General features: G+C 37.5%; 1 protein-coding gene across 1 annotated transcript in view; it reads left to right on the forward strand.

Moving 5' to 3' along the window:
• The window catches only part of Cse1 (chromosome segregation 1), a 106692-nt gene that overhangs the window by 82603 nt on the left and 1903 nt on the right, over nt 1–22186 (forward strand). Inside the window, exons 17-20 of the mRNA XM_081738190.1 lie at nt 5205–5302; nt 9716–9883; nt 18452–18598; nt 19867–20027. Coding sequence (XP_081594316.1) covers nt 5205–5302; nt 9716–9883; nt 18452–18598; nt 19867–20027 — 574 coding nt within the window. The remainder of the gene's footprint in view (nt 1–5204; nt 5303–9715; nt 9884–18451; nt 18599–19866; nt 20028–22186) is intronic.

Here is a 22186-nt window from a genome sequence, read left to right on the forward strand (position 1 = left end):
TGCTTGTATATGAGTGGACGACGATTGATAAGTTCAGAGACGCGTAACGCCCTTTAACTAAACATAGTAATCTTGAAGAACTCCATGACTAAGCAAGAAAAACAAAGAGAAGATGTTACCATTTCAAAAGGTTCCACAGGTTATGTAAGTCCAACCTTTCAGTCCACAAGGTGGGTTTCGTATACCTGCTTCTTAAATTCCAAATTTGATGCCACCGGAGCACTAGTTCGATATCCTACAGTCGTAGGGGATCGTCCCGGTAAACCGCTGTCGTCAACTTTGAAAACCTACATCCCCTGCCATCACTATACCTCACCAGTAATGGCGGAGATGGTATTTGGCGGCCTTGGGCCTAAAGGTATTTAAAATTAATTTCGAAGTCAGGCTCCTCGGTTGCTTTCGTTCCTTTCCAATTGTTTAGGTTGACCAAAAGATTAAAATTCAAACAAGGTTAACTTCCAAACGTCTATTTTAGTTATCAAATTTCCAAATTTAGAGGAGCCTAACTCAGACCGCCTTCTGTATTCCTTACATCATGGTGGTAAACTTTTAAGCTAAAATTTAGTAGTATTTAGTTTTACTTATATTAATTGTTCTAAGAAATGCCGTATAGACTGTAAAGAAACGGTTACATGGTTTGAAGTGAATCGGTAAGAACTAGATTTAAAAAGATTTCCGGCTGTGTTTACGTGCGTATCTCATATCAAGATTGAGTACATGTCTTCTTTTGTGCCATCCCCTATACTAACAATACAAAACGAATTAACATTAAATTAGTGTAAACTTACACGTAACAAAACTGGGCACAGTAATACTATGCGGGAACCAACTTCGACTTCAACCGGTAAACATTACAATACGGACCCAATGTAAACAACCGAGAGTCGGTCTGTTACAACGATATGCCGGAGGTCCCGTGTTCGAGTTTCGGTCCAGTCAGTTTTTTTACTCTTTGTGTGTTACAGGAAGTTTGGTTCATAATAAATATTTACAAGAAGAAAGTATGGTTATATTGTATTTAAAAAATAAAAAAGAAAAACGTTAGAAGACGATAGAAACAGTTGGATGTCAATTTAGAAAAATAATACTTTTCTAAACATAGCCTTAAAAGATAGTGTTTGCAGTGTCGTGGCTCAAGGAAATTCAAGGAGACTAGAAATTCAAGGAAATTAGAATTTCATTGGAAACCGTGACCTCGTTTTCAAATATGGTTCCCAGATCAGAGTATTAGTTTTCGAGGACAGTAATGATAGTGTGAATGGCTGAGCACGAGTATCGACCTTAAGAGGAAGACTTACGGCTGGTTTGGAAGTAGACTGTAACGTAGTGGCTAGGACACGGCATGCTAAGCCGGAGGCCCGAGGTCTAGTGGTACATTTTTGTTTGAATTTAATTGAATTCATCCCTGCAAAAGAGAGGGTTTGAGAGAGAATCAGATGTTTTCTTCGTTTTGTTACATGAAGTTAAACTACAAGATTCATTGATATAGACTTCTCTGATTATTCGTGTTCTGTGTACTTGTTTCCCTCAGTATTTAATTTATTTAAACATTGAAGTTTGCATTGTCTCATTTACTTACAGTAATTCACACTTTACATGAATAGCAAAATGGTTGGGCAGTAACGCACAAGTAAACGTGTTTCTATGAATTAGTTCATTTTATTATTTAACTAGAATTCCTTTGTGAGATCCTAAATAAACGCTGGTTCTTTTTAAAGAGCAATAAAATAAAATCAATACATTCTCATAGGGTCAATTCGAATCAGTTTTTTCTTATATTTTGCAACATATGGAATTAATATTTTCAAACTACACTGATTATATTTCACTTTTATAATGTGATAATTATAAAATCGGTGGATAATCTAGTGCAGTGTTACTGACAGAATGTATGCTTCAATATAACTACAGTGCTCACCTACCTGTTTCCTTAATGCAGAAAAAAATCAACTTTCCAATATTTTGGTTTCATACACGAGTAACCTTTAACGAGGATTAAATTAGACATAATACGTGTATATTGAGATCTTCACATGATTATTATTTTAGTATCAGTGGACATTTCAAATTTATGAAGAATTTCCCTTTCTATGTAAAAGATAATCCAAACAATTGACTCTCCCTAAATTGATTGCACTTTCACAGACCGCCTATTGAAGCTGTTATTTCTATTTTTCGGCTCCATGCAAAAGATTATTGTATCCTCCACTAATTTTGATGCAACTTTCCATCTTAAAACCACCAATATGGATTCCGACTGCAGTTCATTTTTGCCAACGTGTGTTTCCATATTCGTAGTAATCCGTGATTATGAAGCTACAATTATACAAAACATGTAGACAGAAATTTCAGAGTAAGAAAATTAGTATATTGAGAGTATAAAAATATTAATCTGTACATTACAAAATTATATGTGTATTAGCTTACCCTATAAGTAATGTTGTTTTTTCGATGACCGCTACAATGACCACCTGAAAAGCGAATAATGAAGTAGCTGTGTTATCTAGGGCTTTAATTGTTCACTACGTGTACTCCACGTTTGGAATTGTGGCTTGTTTGATCATGGCAGTGGAGAAGAACCAGATGCGGCGTGTCACGCTGTATGAATTTCACCATGGACAGCTAGCGCAACGGGACGAAATTTCAGTGCCATATATGGTCAGGATGTTATGGATGTGCGAAAGTCTTAGAAGTTTCGGTCTGGGAACACCAGCCTCACCGACATGCCACGAGAAGGGAGAAACGTGTGAAACTACATAACAATGACGTTAGAGCAGTGTTGAAAGCCAATCCAATGAAATCTGTTGAAGTACTGGCCAGCGAACACCACTATTCAACGTCATTTGCAGGACCGTAGTACGTATCGAAACTCGGTAAATGCGTTAACGCCTCAACAAGTGGACATCTCTAGTTCCGTGCTCACCCGCCACACACGTGAGCTATTTCTAAACAGAATGGTGACAATGAAAAGTGGGCCTCTACTATAACATTATACATGCAAACGTCAGTGATTATCTAAAGGGGTGGGATGAGGATTCGCAGGAACTGTGCCAAAACAGACTTCCACGCTTGCAAAGTGATGTTGACCGTCTGGTAGGATAGTTCATTTTGAGCTCTTGCCTCAATGCAGATATCTGCTGTCGGCAGCTTGCACTGTTGGAGAAACGTCCTGCTCTGAATTATCGCAGAGATGCCTTCAGCCACGGTGATTATAGCCAGAACAACCTGTGCTAAAGTTGATGAATGTGGCTAGGAGAAAAATTCTTCCATATGGTGTCATTTTCACGAGATCTTGCACCAATAGACTATTTTCGCAGCCTGCAAAAACACCTTTCCGGGAAGACATTGCAAGGTGAGAATAACGTGAGACGAACGGTGGTCTGGTTCTTTGTCTTCAAAGCCAGTGACTCCATTCAGTGGAGAATTCAAGAACTGTTAACATGTGAAGTTCAATGGAGACTGTTTTCTTGACTAACGGTAGTTATCGTTCTTTTCCTCGTGGTGCATAAATACGACATTATTTATGGGATGACGAAGTATAATCCGATTTTGTAGAAAAGAATGAAATCTCGGAGAAATAATGTATTCAAATATATACTGTTTAATTTTTGTTGATGGAATTTATAACTAAGATAACCCACTCCCGGTCCAGTTCTTTTTCTTTTCAGTATTAAGTTTTGTTTTTTTCGTCCTAGTGAAATACATCTCAAAAACGTTCTTTTCTATTGTTGAAGCCAATTTCATTAGGACGTGAAGACCAAAACATAAAACTGAGAAAGGAAACCTGGACCGGGAATGAAATACGACTATTACAAATTTCAACAAAAAATTATACTTGTACATTTTTCTTTCTTTCTTCGAATTTCCTTATTTTTATTTATTATTGTTATCATTATTTGTTTTTTTACAAAATTAATTATAAATATATACCGTAGTTTTGCGAGATAAAGATTAATATGGTTATATGCATCGTACGACGGATGATCAATAAATAATGATCATAAATGAATAAAACGTAATTATCTGTACTAATCCTCCAAATGTTGGTATTTTTCTAAATAGTCCCCATTACATGCAATACACTTGTTCTAACATTTTTACCAGTCATCAAAGACATGCTGGAAGCCATTTTTGGATAGATCCTTCAAAATCGCCTCCACAGCTTTCCCCACTGCCCCTGAAGATGTGAAATGCCGTCTCCGAAGGTGTTTCTTAAAGTTGGAAAAAATAAAGAAATCAGAAGGGCTAAATCGGGGCTATATGGAGAATGGGTACACACGGAACGTTGATCTTTGCAAGAATGTCAACAGAATTTCTGTACTGTTCTTCGCGTGTCACTTCCATGTTGGTTTATGCGGAACTGAAACTACATGTGCTTGAACGGCTGCCAAGATCACATTCCTGACGTCGTGACCTTCAAATTTGCACCATCTATTCGTCACTTCTCTCACTACACTGCCATGTTTCGTTTTCTGTGCCTTGTTGTTGTATTTACCTCATAAACGCTGATGGTCAGTCTTTCATGATCAGCCTACGTAATACTGTATATACTCGTACATATTTTTTCTTTCTTTGTCTTCGAAATTTCTTTCTTTATTTATTTATTATATTATTTCTTTTTTACAAAATTGACTATAACTATACAGTTTAGTAAAGTAAAAATTAACATGGTTATATGCAACTTACTTTCAGGACACACTAATTTTCTTTTTCGGAAAAAAATCTGTCTACATGTTGTGTATAATAATGTATAACTTCATAATCACAGATTACTAGGTGTTTAGAAACACAAGTTGGCAACAGTGAACTACAGTTGGTGGTTTTAAGAAGTTGCTAAGTTCTATTAAGATTAGTGGAATACGTAATTATCTTCTGCATGGGCCTGTAAAATAGAAATAACAGCTTTAATAGACAAAGTTTGTGGAATTGCACTCTACAGGTACACACATTATCAATTTAGGGAGAGCCAATTGTCTGGATTATCTTTTACATAGAAAGGGAAATTCTTGTCCTGTTATACTAAAGCAATAAGAATATGAAGATCACAGTATAGGACAACCTCCCGTATGAGGTATTAAGTCTCATTAATCGTCGTTAAAGGTTACTCCTGTATGGAAAGCATTTTTCTGCATTAAGGAATAGAGATAAAGGAATAATGTAGCGCAGTGATATCTGTTACAATAGTATGTGATTTTATTTTTCAGAGCGGATTATTAGGAGTTTTCCAGAAGTTAATAGCTTCGAAGGCAAATGACCATGAAGGATTCTACTTGATGCAGTCTCTCATCGAGCACTTTCCAGCGTACGTATATTTAATGTTACTCAGGACAAAATGCTTAGACCTAATAATAGCTGTGTGATTTATTTTCTTATTTTTTTCGGAAAAATTATGGGGAGCCTTATTAGATAAGTATTCTTTACGAGTAAGTTAGTACAGTTTACAGGTGTGAAGGTGATGAAAAAATATGATCAAAATAATAATACTTCGAAAGGGCCTATCTGGTTTGCCGTAAGGACCAAACTGTCTCGCGCGTTCAGGTCAAAAGTCACGTTTCGTGCTAAATCGAGTCTAGAAATTCCAAATCCAGATATGAAATATTTCAAGCACGTAACCTCCGCGTGGGGCGACCTGGGTAATTCGACAAAGATACATATACTTTATTATTGTTTTTACTCAAACAACTTGACTTTTGACAATGTTCTATCTATATTTACCTTAAGTGCTATACATTGTTTTTAAGCTCCTTATTATGTCTTTGCAATAAATTTTCAATTAGCCATTTTCTCATACTTTTTGAGAAATGTGGACGATTTCTTTCTTTCTTCTTTTTTTTTCTTTCTTTTTTCCATTGATTTTCAATTGACTTATAATATTAATGTATCGTGCTGTTCTACTATGTTCCATACATTTCAGGATAATTTGCTTTAGGAATATAGAATCAACATGGTCTCTTCTACATTTGAGCGTAATTTCAGCCGTCTCCCTTTTTTGGTTTTTGAGATAATTGGAGGAATTATATGTTTTTCATTGATATTAATGTTTCATGCTTTTTTGACTTGCTCCATCCATTTTAGGAACATTGAATCTACATAGTCTCTTCTACATTTTAGCTGAATTGCAGCCATCTCCCCCAAAGTCTTTTCATGTCATTACAACCGGATAGGCTCTTTGCATGATAGTGATTATTAACATCGATGTGTGTTATTTATTGTAGGGTAATTTCGCTGCTCAAAATATAGCTTTCTTCGTGATAATGTGTGCAAAGTCTGATTACTTATACAAGGTCTGTATGATAAGTAATGAGACTCGCCGCGCCGCGGCGCGCGTGTCGCTGGAGCGGGTTTGTCGGTGATGGAGGATGTAGGGGGGGGGGTCCGAGCAAAGCAACGCACCGCGCGTCAGTTGGCTCCGAGCCTTAGTGGAGCGCGGACAAGCCTTGGACAAAGCCCTTGTGAACATTCTTGTCACGGCGGAAAATCAACAAACATGGAGGGTTCCATCGAACAGCGTTATGCGATCAAATTTTGCGTTCGCCTGGGGAAAACGGCTACTCAGACGCTTTCTCTCATCACGGAGGCCTACAAAGAGGAAGCCCTATCCAAAGCCCAGGTGTTTCGTTGGCACAGTGCGTTCCGGAACGGCCGGGAAAGCGTTGAGGATCTGGAGAGGGCTGGACGCCCGACAACAGTGACTACGGACGAAACTGTGGCAAAAGTGAGGGATCTCCTGAACTCAGACCGTCGATTATCGTTGAGATTGATTGCTGATGAACTCGATATGAACCACACAACAGTGCACAAGATTGTGACGGAACAATTGGGAATGAGAAAAATCTGTGCGAAACTGGTGCCGCGAGTGTTGACTGACGAACAAAAGCAACGACGTGTTGATTGTTGTCAGGAACTGTTGAACCTCATGAACAGTGACCCTAACTTTGAAGATGACGTCATAACAGGTGACGAGTCGTGGGTGTTCCAGTACGACCCTGAAACGAAACGTCAAAGCGCGGAGTGGCACACTCCTGCGTCCCCGCGCCCCAAGAAGGCCAGAATGTCGAAGTCAAAGGTGAAAACAATGTTGATTGTTTTTTTTGACAATGTGGGGGTGGTCCACAAGGAGTTTGTACCCCAAGGACAAGCCGTCAACGCCGCCTTCTACAAACAAGTCCTTGAGAGACTGCACAGGAGCGTCAAGCGGAAAAGACCGGCGATCGCTAGCCGGTGGAAGTTGCATCACGACAATGCCCCTGCCCACACCGCCTTCTTAGTGACCTCCTTTTTGACCCGGATTGGGGTGGAAGTCCTTCCACAACCACCCTACAGCCCAGATGTGAGCCCGGCCGACTTCTTCCTCTTCCCGAAGCTGAAGCCACGCTTGAAAGGAACCCGTTTTGCAGACGTCACAGCCATCCAAGCAGCCGTGACCACATTTCTAAAGGACATGCCGGCTGCTGACTTCCAGGGGGCGTTTGCAGCGTGGAAACATCGATTGCAGAAGTGCATCGACGCAAGAGGAGAGTACTTCGAAAGCTTTTAAGTCCCTGTACAGATCAGATCAATAAAACAATGTTTCCAGACCTGGTCTCATTACTTATCATACAAACCCTGTATTCCACCTTTCTCCTCCTCCTCGCGCAGACTGATAAACCGATTGCAGTAACTCAAGTTATCCTGTTCCAGTATAATTTTCGGGTAATAATTTTCTCTCAATTCAGGACTCTATCTGGAACCACGAGGAAACAAGGAGGGGGAGAAGGGGGCTACAGTTGATAGATGGTATCAACATAGAAAAATCATACATGAAGACGAAGAGGTTAGCGTAAGACCGTGGAGCATAGAAGCTTCTTATTAGTTGCGGCTAGTGACCTGCTAATAATGGAAGAATACCTATGACGACGATTTCAGTAAATCTCCTTTATGAAAATAAATAAACTACAAGAAAAATAAATAGTGACAATTTATGTCGAAAGATGAAGGTTTCCGATGCTTAAAAATAAACAAGACTATTTCCAAAGTAATTAGTCGTTGCTTTTGTGTTTTTTAATCAAAAGATCTAATATATTTCAATTAAAAATTTTCTTATCTGGAGAACTACACATAGTGTAGCCAAACCCAAGCTATCACTTAACTCAGTATGATGTGCTTATTCCGTAAAAAATACGAAAACTCGATTTAGGGGCCGTTCAAAAATTTTGTGGCCTCTGATCCAAAAATTAATTATTGGTCAAGATCGCAGTCTTTTGATCCATTTTTTTGGACCATTCCTAAAATTCTTGTTTTCATGTGAACAAAAAGAGTAACAGCAAAGTCAGTTTACATAAAAGTTAGATACAATAATTTTCAGTTTTGGCTACATAAAGATATCTGCTTAGCTCTGATTATATGTGCTAGAAAGTCCCATTATACAGCATTCTAGTTGCAAATAAAGAATATTATAGCGAATCACGAGAAACATTAACAAACAGAATTAAATATGAGAACACTATTTCACTTTACATAAATATAAAACAGTTAAATACAAACAAGTGCAGATTAACATAATGTTGACAGATACCAAATAATAAAATAAAGATAATTCAGTCAATATTTTTCAAGCTGAAACAAAAATGAGGGGAGACGGTTGCTCAGTAGTAGAGCGCTTACCTTTGGTGCGTGGGATTCCTGTTTCGATCCCCGGCCAAATAAGTTTGTGGTAGACAACATCGTGCCCTTGTGTATTCCCGTTTCCAACCGCATTCCCATTCAGGGTGTCTATCGGTCACGAAAGTCACGAAATTTAGCTTTTGGGTCACGATTTTATATATATATATATATATATATATATATATATATATATATATATATATATATATATATAACTGTATAAATGTAATTACAGATTGGAAAATTTTGTTTTATAAAACGTCAAAATCTACCACCTAAAACGGCTAAGTCGGCTTTAGACGCTACCAAATCGCTAGCAAAGTACGTTTCTATCGCATGGATGAAAATTCGGCCTAATTTGCACCCAAATTCGCTCTTGAGAGTGTAAAGAAATTGTTTGATTTGGTAAAGAAAAGGTCATGAGAAAGTCACGAGATTTCATTTTGGAATTTTAGTAGACAGCCTGCCATTTCACCAATTCTTCCATCATTCACTTAGCCTAAAGAGAACAATCGTGGGACGTTAAACTGAAAGATTTCATTTTCATTTCTGAAACAAAATAGTTCATTATACATCATTCTTGAAATGAATCGGTAGAAGACAAACCGTTACATTTTTTTAGGTAGTTGATTTCTGAAGTTGATTAACGGTTGCTGGTTGATTTAATAGAATGTATACCCAGTAGTCATTAAAAAGATACTTAGTCCAAAATTATTCAACTGCGAACGTGTATCGTTAAGAACTTATTGCCTTCCTTATCACAGGAGTTTTCTGAAAGTATCTGCATTGAGAAAGGCAGTAACTTGATGCGAAATGTTCACAGTTGAATAATTCTGAGTGCTTTGGTGCAACTATTTTAATGAAGATTGATGTTTTTTTTTTTTTTTTTTTCTCTCCATACTTTAAGTAATTTTATTTGTATTCAGTTACACATTCAATTCCTTTTGGAGCTTATTTTCCATTATTTAGAATCTTAAATCTTCATTATATCGTGTTTTTGTCCCTAGTAATTGTATATTCGAATTTGAGAGATGGTGTTCATATTTCAGAATAAAAATGTCCCTCATTACAGGAACTCCCTGGCGCCATTCATGAAGCAGGTGTTCGTTCTTCTTTTCCAACGGCTAACTTCAACAAAGACTACAAAGTTCGTAAAAGGGCTATTGGTGTTCTTATTTTTGTATGCGGTTAAATATGGAGCTAGCAACTTGATTCAAATTGTAGATGATATACAGCAGCAGTAAGTGAATTCTCTTTTTCATAATTTATTTTAATTATCAACGTTATTTATATTAACAGGGAGTTACACTTTGAGAACCGTGCTCTATATGCTATACAGAAGTCGTTTCAGACCTATGGTGATGAAATTACACACCCTGTGCAGCACAACCAAGCGGAAAGAGAAGGAAGCTGCCAGTCATGTGGGCACTTTGGACCATTGACTGTGTGTGCCAGATGTGATAAGTGCATATCGGGACAAATGCCGCCGGGCTACATAAGTGCTCTTTTCGACGTAAACTACAGTTATAGTGCCATTATCAAACGTGCAAGGAGCGTGGATTCACTGTGTCCAAAAATGGCATATCACGGGTGTTGAAAGGGGCAGGTAAGGCGAGGCAGAAACAGGACAACCCTCAGCCTACCACTAGCCGCACACGAACTAAAATTCGGGAAGTTGGGCATCTGGTCACCAGGGAGAATCCACCCACACAGAGGAGTATCGCGAACCGGATATAGACATCATTGAAGACAGTGCACACCATCATTCACCGCGATTTGAGGTTGGTAAAGCGACGGAAGGGGCATGTTCATAAGCTCTTGCCAAAACATCCAGAAACGCCGCACTAACTGTCGAAAGCTGTATGAGCGGTACCTGGCGGGTGAAAAATGGAAATTTGTTGTAACATTGGATGAGCCATATGTTTATCTGGATGACCACGTGCAATTTTTTATCGATCGACAGGTGCGAGGGACTTTCAAAGATCGTTCACTGAATGCAAGGAAAGTTTTTTGGCACAGGTTTCATGATCATTGCTCGGTACTCGTACTAGGGCAAACCGACCATACATCTTGTAGCCAAAATTCGATCCCAGCTCGCGCCGTGTGGACTTTGTGACGGACAAACACCATGCTCGTGGGTTTTCTCGGGATCCTTCCGTTTTCTCCCACTTCCTTCATTCTACCATTTCACTCATCTCTCATCATCACCGTCTCCTTTAGCCTAACCGGCATAACCGTGGGACGTAAAACTTAAAGATTTCATTTCATTTTCATTTTCTTGTAGCCAAAAGTACAAAGATGAATGCGGAATATTATTAGGCTAACGTCCTGACTCCCGTTTAATCGCTATGACATTCACTATCTTTACGGGAGGGACAAGAATCGTGTGTGAGTGCATCAAGACAAGGTGTCAAGTCACACATCTCGCTCTACTCGCCTCTTTCTCCAACTAATGGCAGCAGAAACTGGAATTCGTGCTATTCCATTCACAGACATTCCAGACTCTATGGTGGCAACATGGTTTCTCTTAAGGTAAGTGCATATTGAAGTCGTCACTATAGATCGGAAACAACCTCTGTAGTTGGCATTAATATTTATTTTTCATGAATAAAATTTAAGTTTTATACAATTGAGTATGATACTTCGAAATAGATTGCAGTGAGTGCATCATATACCTTAAAATCTAAACTCGCCGTAGTGTACCATCGTTTGATTGTAGAAATTAGCATAGTTTTTGATGGTAATCACGACTATATTTCGGTGACACTCTTGTCATTTTTAATCGATAAATTTGTAGATGTGTCTAGAGTAGTCCAAAAGCGTTATTCCTGTTCTTGTTCTGCTTTTTTTTTTTAAACCTTTATGCCTCGTTTTAGTACTTAAGGACCACCTATTGCAAGTGTGTTTATAAATTTATTTTTTAAATGAATTTTGGTGTGAAATTAATGTTTTTTGTATATTAATAAGTCATAAAGAACTACAAAGTTTGACAATGAAGTTCTAGATGTTGGTACTTTCCATGTGGACTTTGTGATGGACAAACACCGTGCTCATCGGTTTTCTCGGGGTTCTCTCGTTTCCTCCCACTTTCTTCATTCCAGCATTCATTCATTTCTCATCATCACCGTCTCCTTTAGCCTAACCGGCATAACCGTGGGACATAAAACTTAAAGATTTCATTTTCATTTTTTTTAGATGCTGGTACTTTGTAACTGATATAATGACAGAAAAATTGTTTATCATGTGAGATTAATAATGTGATACTGTTTTGCAGGGCAAGTGCAGCTCAGGTAAAGGGAGTTTATCGAATGTCTCAATGACCGATGTTTAGGTCATACGTGCTCTCTTTTACCAAATTTTCACTTGTGCTGCAAAAGAAATCAGAGCATTAATCTCACACACTAAACAATTTTCTGTCATAGGAGTTACAGAGTACCAGCATCAGTCCTGGAACTTTATTGTCGAACCTTAGAAATTTAATTTTAGGGAGGATATTAAAGAAATTTTATACAGTGCTGGAAATTGGTATAAAGGCAGAGGGACATTTGAAAATAGGAGGAGGCAAGAATGCCGAAGATGGATGTAGGTGATATATATACAAAGTAATATTGCATACTGTACAAAATCAAAGGCATATTGTTTGCTAATACGTTACTGGTACACGTAATTTTCACAAAAAGAGAAATGAGACGATTGTCGGGTGGAAATTGGTATAAAGGTACCCATAGTTACTTGTCGTTTGGCGCCCTCTACACGTTCAGCACTACCCCTGATACACCTTTGAGAATCAGCTGACACAGTGTTATAAAAGAAGCGCGGGTGTGAACGTTTGTGAGGTGTTGTGTGAGCCATGCCTCGTGGAAAATTGTTGAAGAGTGAGAAACAAGCACCTGTCTGTGCTTACAAGGACATGGGCCTTTCAAATCGGCAAATTGCAAAACTGTTAAATCGTTCAAGCTGTGTAGTTGATAATTACGTTCAGTTGGGTGCACAATATGGAAAGAACGGGAAGTATGGTAGAACAAGAAAACTCTCGGAGTCCACGAAACGATTAATTGTGCGCAAGGCAAGGGCCGGAAATATGTCATCTGTCCAAATTGTTGCTGCTTGCAAGTTACCTGTCACATCCAGAAGAATGCGTCAAATTTTGAATCAAGGTCCACATCCTACATTCAAGAAATGGAACTATAAACCACTCATAAGTGCGACGCACAAGCAGGCGCGACTCCAGTTTGCGCAAACATGTCGTGGACATCCCAATAGAATCACGTAATGTTTAGTGATAAGAAGCAGTTCAATTTAGATGATCCGGATCGTTTTCAACACTATTGGCATGACCTTAGGGAAGAAGAGCAAGTGCAAATGAGCAGAAATTTTGGTGGAGGAAGTGTTATGATTTGGGCAGCGTTTTGTGATAAGGTACATCCAAGATTGCATGGCTCAGCACCAAGATGAATTCATCGACGTATACAGAGATGTTAAAAATAGAATTGCTGCGGATGTATGAGGAGTTGGACGATCAAAACCTGATTTTCCAGCAGGACAACGCTGCTATCCACAGGGCAGCAGCAACTCTACAATGGTTTCAAGACAAAGGCATTAAAGTTATGGAGTGGCCAGCGAGAAGCCCTTATTTTAACCCGGTAAAAAACCTATGAACCATCCTTGCGCGCAATGTTTATCGCAATGGACGGCAATTTGGGACCATTGCTGAGTTGAAAAACGCGATACGAGAAGAGTGGTCAGCGATTCCACGGCAACAACTAACAGATCTCATAAAAACAATGCCGAAGCTCATATTCGAACTCATTCAGAAGAAGTTAGGGACAATCAAGTACTGAACACTCATTTTCCATTCTGTACTTTAAATAATACTTTCATTTTTGTCAAAGACACTGGGTGCCTTTATACTAATTTCCACCCGAAAATCGTCTAATTTATCTTTTTTGTGTAAACTACACGTGCCAGTGACGTATTAGCAAACGATATGCCTTTGATTTTATACAGTATACAATGTTACTTTGTAAATAGATCACCTTTATCCATCCTCGGCATTCTTGCCTTCTTCTATTTTCAAATGTCTCTCTGCCTTTATACACATTTCCAGCACTGTATATATATATATATATATATATATATATATATATATAACTAAAGACTATCCATAAATACGAGGTGGTATCAAAAGGTTTTCGAAACTAATTGTGTAAGACGCCAACAGATGGCAGCACAAGGCTCAACGCACGAGCTCAAAGAGCCCCGACCTCCATAAGTCATTTGTTCAAAGAGACATCGTCTTGTGTCCATTGGGAGCTGTACAGCAGGTGCTAATCTGTCCACGTGCGTTACCATGTTCGCAATTTCATTATGGACAAGAAGTTAGAACAATGAGCGAACGTGAAATTCTGTGTGAAAATAGGTAAATCCGCCATATAGAGATGCTTGACATAATTCGCTAAGTGTATGGCGATGCTGTAGCGTTATTATTTCTTTCTTACCTATCTTGGCGTTACATATATCCACAGTTCGAATCACTAACGCGCTAAGTCAACACGATTAAACACCCTTATTGTTACCTGAAATTGTAAATTAAATTTCTGGAAAATCAAGCACATTAGATATTAGACACCGTTAATCTTTTATTCTTCTTATTATTATGAATATATATTATTCTGTTGCTAAAGGAACGACAGACAAAAATCTATCTTCTTTTCAATAACTCACATTACATAATTATCTATATAAAATCAACACATATATTCTACATTTTTCTTCTTCTTCTTATCGACAAATTGTGCACTTTTAAGCGCCGTTGCCCAAAATAACTACAAGAAAATGGAAGTAATTCACAGATTAGATATACAATCTCGTTGTATATATGGCTCCTGACGAGCACTTCTTAAATTGATTACAATTTAAGAAAAAATCCTAGATCGTTACATATTCTTACATACATGGTTACCTTACTTTCCGAATAGACCTCCTATATATACATTACATATATTAATTTCATTTTATCTCAACAATAATATTACATTTATTTAATAAACAATGATATTTTAATTCTATAAATTATCGTCGAAGAGGACTTATTCAAAAATACGATCAACTTGTTAATTATTTTGGTCCAAACATAATTCTTTAATTCAGTATCTTCGGAGCTCATTAACATTAAATGAAAATACATTGAAAAATTACCTAACTTATTCCTTCCATTTGAGCATAATCAAGATGATCATAAAAGAATTGAAAAGCACAATATTGATAAGTGAAGCGAATTACAAAGAAATCATAACAATACTCAAAATAGAACAAACAAGACTTGATCAATATAACGAAATAATACAAATAAAGAAATTATCATATTAAGAATCAGCAAAGTTAGTGTGAATTGGAATATAACTTGTTTTATTTATTCAAGCAAATCTATCATAACTTTTAGTAAGCGATATTCGTGTTCATACCACAACGTGCTGAAATTTAGTATCCATCATTTTTATTATCTTTATAGAATTCAAACAAAGTACGAATTATAAGTGAAATCATAATTGTATTCAAAGTGAAAATATACAAGAATTAATTAAATATGCCTTGACAGACGCCACAACTTTAGCTTAAGTTACATTGCCAAAGGATTCGGTTAAGATGAATTGATACCGTTCTGTATATTAGGTATTCCTCCAGATCTTTGATTTCTATTTTTTCTGCCACCTATAAAATTGTTACGAAATCTATTTCGAGAAAAATTAGATGTACTGTTTGCTTGATTTCTAAACGCTGTATAGTTATTATTCCTGTTTCCTCTGTAATTAGGTTCGGCTCTATTACCGGTATAATTAGATCTACCATTACTTCTTACATTAGGGTTACATTCTTCACGGACATTAATATTCTGGACGGGAATATAATTATCTTGATTTCGGTTATTATTAGTTTGATTTCTGCACCATGGATTGATTTTCAAAATTTTGTACTATCATAATCAAATGATTGAAGTTAATGCATTGTGCAGAAATCAGTATTCGTTGCAACCTAAAAGGTAATAGTATCCAGATCGATGCTATAATTCCTGATTCTTGTTGTTACATCACAAAATCAATTAAATTCTTATCAATTTTGGGATCAAACCGTCTGTTTCGAACCAAGGCGTCTCGGATTGCCAACATGAAATCGTTCTCAAAATTGGAAAACAAAGCGTTCTTAAAATCTAAATAATTTCGTAAACTACTCCTGATTGCTTTGAACCAAACAGAGCAGGGTGGTAGTAAAACATGCGGTAAAATTTTGAGAAACTTAGTTTTGTCTATACCGATTAAGTCACATTCCTCTTCGAATTTTTCTAAAAATACGCTAGCAGGTATATCTTCTAACCGTCCACTAAATTTTGTTAAAGATTGTATTTCACTGAATCTGAAATGATAGTTATTACTATGAGACGATTTCATATAATTAGATCTTACACATCTGGCTTTTCTGTGATGTATTGAACGAGGTCTCTTTCCCTTCCCAACGCTACAGGCACTTTCATCTCTCTCTGAAGAACTTTCCGGTGTACCACTTTCTTCTGTTGCTAGTCGAGGTTCATTGGGTAAATGGTCCCTATTGTTGATTAAATCAGGATTAATATTTAGGGTGGTGATCTTTTCCTTTATAGTGTCTATTTCCTCTTGTAATATTTTAATCTGGTTACTAGTTCACTAACTTGCGTCTCAACCACATCTACTGCACTTCGTACAATTGTAAATTTAGTGTTAGTATGCTGTGTTATTTGACCTAATTTATTATCCATTCGTTGAGTCATAGCCTGTGTAATTTGTTCAAATTTAGTATCTGTTGCTGAAGCCTAGTATCCATTTGCTGAAACTTTTGTTCAAATTTAGCATCTATTTGCTGAAAACTAGTGTCTATTTGCTGAAACTGAGTATCTATTTGTTGAAAGTTTTGTTCAAATTTAATGTCCATTTGTTGCATTTCTGCGACAAAGATTGGCGTAACTGGGTCTTATATAAGGTCAGCTACACTTGTTGATGTATCTGATCCTGGTGTTTCAGTATCATCAATTTCATCATTAATACCTCCGATACTGGGTATATCCATTTTAATGTTAGGATAAATTTTCTTTTTACTTCTTAACAAAGTATATTCCGTGTTGACGTCGTTTGAGACTGTTTACTTTTCTTCAAACAAATCTCAAGGTCCTGGACGGCAAACACCATTTATTATGTAACATTATTATATTTCTTTCTTACCTATCATGGCATTACATATGTCCACAGTTCGAATCACTAACGCGCTAAGTCAACACGCTTAAACACCCTTATTGTTACCTGAAATTGTAAATTATATTCCTGGAAAATCAAGCACATTAGACACCATTGATCTTATATTCTTCTTATTATTATGAATGTATATTATTGTTGCCATAGCAACGACAGACAAAATAGCTATCTTCTTTTTAACAACTCACATTACCTGGTTATCTATATAAAATCAACATATATTATATATTTTCTTCTTATTATTATCAACAAATTGTGCACTTTTAAGCGCCGTTGCCCAAAATAACTACAAAAAATGGAAGTAATTTATAGGTTAGATATACAATCTCGTTGTAATGCTACAATGAGTCGTTCGTGGTGTTTTGAATGGTTTTAAGAGCTGAGGAGCATCACTGGAAGACGATGAAAAGATCAGGATTACCTTCAACAAGCACAACATGCGAAATTGTTGAAACTATTCGGCAGCTGGTACAAAAGGATCGTCGAGGAACAATCCACAACGTTGCTGCCATTGTCGGTGTGCCATACGGAAGAGTGCAGGCAATCCTCGCGTGTGATTTGAACATCTGTATTGCTGCCAAGTTCGTCCCCAGGCTGCTGACCCAAGAGCAGAAGGAACACCGCGTCGAAGTCTGCCAAGAACTCAGTCAGCGTGCCGTGGATGACGCGTTCTTCTTGTTGAGGAGGAAATTTGGGTGTATAGATACGACCCTGAGACAAAGCAACAGTCTTCACAGTGGAAGAGTTCACCTGTTGTTCTTGGAGGGCGCATCTGTTTATGCAAATGTTCATAGTCTTTTTCGTCGACATTCACGGCATTGTGCATCACGAATTCGTCCTCGGGGACCAGACCGTCAATAGCAAGTTTTACTGCCAGGTTTTAAGGCGTCTGATGGAAGACATTCGGCAAAAGCGAGTGGATCCATTGCGAGCGCGAAAAACTAGCTGCTTTACGACGACAAGCTGCTTTAAGAATCCGTAGCTGAAGATTCAGCTCAAAGTCGCCGTTTGGACACCATTCCGGAGATAGAGCGCGGTGACACGCTCCAGAAAGAAGACTTCCAGAACACATTCCGGGAGTGACAGAAACGCTGGGAGCACTGTATTGCTGTACAAGCTGAGTATTTTGAAGATGATAGTGTGTAAACGCAGATAAATAAAGTATTTTCTTGTAATCAGAGCTAGTCTCGAAACTTTTTGTTACCATCTTGTATATATTATCTCGAAATAGAGATATTCAAAAATCCCGATTCAGATTGATTAAGGACATTGTTGGCTAGAAACGGAAATAAGTGAGCCATTGGTAATCCTGTTTTGTTGGAAGCAAATCGTATTTTTAGATTCAAAATATTTGTATTTTATACAGTAAAATATTGTTTCGATACTTAAAAAAGAAGTGCTTACTATACATTTGAAGTTCATATTGGCATTGAATTTTTCGTATTGTTGAGTCAACCTACACAAAATGCATATTGGTTAAAATGAAGTTTAAAGTAATTTGATGAAGTATAATATTTGTTTCTATTCAGGATGTTTGGAAGGGTGATAGAGCGTCTGGTAATCCCGGACTTGCAAAAAATATCGGGAACTATTGAGAAGAAAATATGTGCTGCAGGTATCACAAAGATACTATGTGAATCTCCAGAATTAATTGATGGCAAATACTCTCAGTACTGGTGAGTAATTGATTGGATGTAGTAGTATAAGCATACCTTATGTACGTGAACTAGTCAGCTATGTTGCAAATCTTACAGAACTTGAAATGGTATGATATTCGAAAGCTTGTACGATATGATAATTGTAATATTCGTGGAAAGTATGTAGGAAAGTTGATTAACCCATTTAATCCCAAATTATTTTTGTTTTAGAATTTCTTAATTCCTTCTACACTTATCGATTCTGACCTCATTTAATATATTTTGAACATTTTAGTAGTAGCAGATGGACTGGTAGCAGGTCCTTATTGTAAAAGGCGAAATAAATTCATAACAAATAATCCACATACAAATAATCCAGACAAAAATTGATAAAATAAATTGTTCCCATTTGGGAACAGTGGGATTAAAAGAGTTAAAAGTACATGCATTCATTTAACAATAAAATTGTTACGAAAAGTATACCTTTTTTTGTTTATTAGTTTCAAAACAAAACTAATTTAAAAAATACCCCTCGTATTGAAGGTTACATAACTTAATATACATTAATTAGTTATCATTAACATATATCAGTTTCTGTCGTTAAACAATTATTTACATATATTTACTTCGAAAATATGTATTATGTGAAATTTTGTATCATAGCTATATACAGATAATTATCAAAATGATGAAAACACATGATAATGCCACTTACTGATAAATATGATGGGGATACAAAAGAAATCCGTGCCCTATTACACATCTCATGTAAAACAGGTAGAATTATGGAAAGAAACTGGCGTTACTCCATTCAGGTGGCTCAGTGCTTACCTGTGTTGTGTGGGGTCCCTGCTTCGATCTCCGGCTAAGTAAGTTTATGGTGGACAACATTGTGTCCATGGGTTTTCTCGGGGCCTTTCCTTTTCTTCTCACTTTATCATTCCATCATCCGTCTTCCTTAGCTTAACAGGCATAATCATGATACTTTAAACAGAAAGAATTAATTCATATTTCCCTTTCATTTTAATATCATCTCTCTCTCATACTATTCATTCTTTGAGTAATAGTCTTTCTATTTCAGTTACATACAACTAATTTTCGAGCGTCACTTAAACTTTCGTTTTTACGCTTTCGATTCACATATTTTTCATGTGTGAAGCGACCCTTCACAAATGTGTGTCCATATCATTTCTCTAATTGAAGAAATAGCACAACATAATAATTGAACAGCATCCTGTTTGTATTTCCATAAGATCTAATAGTAAATGGATTTGTATTGTAATGATTCGTTTTCATTTGGTGGACAGGTCTCCGTTGCTACAAGTGCTTATAGGATTCTTTGAGCTGCCCGAAGATGAAACCACGTTCGCCGACGACCACTACGTTGATGTGGAAGATACCCCAGGCTATCAGGCGGCCTACTCGCAATTAGCCTATGCTAATCGATCTGAACATGACCCTTTACCAAGTAAGTATAGTCTTCCTAATTTATAGAATACCTCTTGTGCATTTTCTTCAAGTCTGTTGTAAAAAGCAGTGACAGTTTATGAAGTGTGCGAAGTCATCGAATGTTAAGCGTGGCGATGCTGTTGGGAAATTCATAATTTAACCGTGACCAATTCAACCACAAGCAAAGAGTAATTCGTAAGTCTTAAATAAAACACTCCCTGTTTTCATAACATGGAGAACTTTTACAAAATATATTGTACAACATTGTTTTAAGATGAGGAAGAAATTGATCTCATTATTTGTAGTCGATTTCAGCTCCAAGTAATGGGGATAATTATGAAATCTCAACAATATACACCATATTTATTCAAAATTAGTTAACTGTATTAAAGTTATCACAAAATATTATTTTGTGATAATATCGATAAAAAAAAAATTGAAACACCAAGAAGGAATAGTCCAATTCAACTACAATTTGTTAGATGTGTAGCGCTACGAAGGATGTAAACAATTAGAGCTTCAAAGATCAAGAACATCGCGAATGGCCACCAGGGGGCAGCAAGGAATTCAGCCCTGGTCGTGTCAGTCAGTAGTGAAGCGTGAGAGAGTGATTCAGCATTATACAGCGTTACCAGCAGTTAACGGCGTTCGAAATGATCCGCATCGTGGGGTTGTACGAAGCTGACTGGGCGTTTCGTTCAGTTGCCAGACATGTGGAGTATTGTGGTATTCTAATGTTACTGTCCCGATGTTGGGCTCAGTGGATACGTAAAGGCATCCAACGTGAACGTATCTGTGAAGCAGTACATAATACCCTGTGTCATCCCACACAGTTTCCTGCTTAGATTGCCATTAACACCAGTGCATAAACAACAGCGTGTGGAGTTGTGTCGCACTCGGGCAGCATGGAATTCCCATAATTAGCAGCGGATCGTATTGAATGATGTCTCGATTCTGCACGACAATAGATGACCATCGTGTGCGTGTGTGGTGGCGCCAGGGGGAGAGTTCACATTCAACCAATATTGTGGAACGGCACACTGGCGTTGCTCCTGGCATTATGGTATGGGGAGCCATCTAATATGACTTTCGGTCACTTCTCGTAGTAATTCGCGGAATCTTGACGGCACAGCGATACGTGTGCGTAAACTTCCAACGTGGTACCATTACCCGTTTACTTCCGTATTTTTTAACGGATTTCAGTCCCAAGGAATGAGCTCCTGCTAAGCACATGCAGAGCTTCATTAAAGGCGGATACATTTTTATTTAGATTTTCACTGAACAGATATACACAAAAATGTATGTCGTGTCGAATGGTAGAAAGTTTATAACACTCCTGAGGACAAATATTACGACTAATCATCTGCAATATTATTCCAAGTTATTTTTATCTCCTATTTCCGTGCTTTTCCTTCAGATTATTGACGGTTGCTAGAGAATATAAATTAAAAGTTAGTTTTAAGCCGACAGTAAATAAGGAAAGACATCTCACCAATTATACGAGGGTTGTGCCAAAAGTAAGGTTCCCATATTTTTTACCAATAGAAAACATTGTTTATTGTTATTAATTTATACATCGTTCGAAAGCTTACACTGTTGTCTATTTTTCAACATAGTCTCCACTTTTTTCAACACACTTTTGAAGACGATGCTCCAGATTTTGTGTTCCTAAGTGGAAGTCGTCTGCCGACAATCCATTGAGGAAGAGTGACACCTCTGCTCGGACTTCATCGTCGCTCTTGAAGCGTTTGCCACCGTATGTTCCTTTAGCTTGGGGAAGAGGGAAGGACAAGTTCATGGACAGTAACCCTTCGATCTTTGAGCAGCTCACTGTTGATCTTCTGGACAATCGCATCCTACACTGGCGGTCTTCCACTTCGTTCTTCATCGTGAACTTCGGTGCGACCCTCAGCTAAAGCCCTGCACCATTTGCGGACGTGCTGCACGGACATGCATCTTCACCATAAACCTCAGTCAGTTGCTGATAAATCTCCAGGGCGGTAACTTCCTTGCGTGGAGAAACCGGATTACTGCTCGAACCTCGCACTTGGCGGGAGCGGCGATCAACACTTCCATCTCTGACGGCTGCCAAGCGAACACTGAGCGACCTGAAAAAATGGAGACTATATTGAAAAATAGACAACAGTGTGAGCTTTCGAACGATGTATAAATTAATAA

This window comes from Thermobia domestica, chromosome 2, assembly GCF_964235325.1.
Source record: "Thermobia domestica chromosome 2, izTheDome1.hap1.1, whole genome shotgun sequence".
NCBI classification, from domain to species: domain Eukaryota; kingdom Metazoa; phylum Arthropoda; class Insecta; order Zygentoma; family Lepismatidae; genus Thermobia; species Thermobia domestica.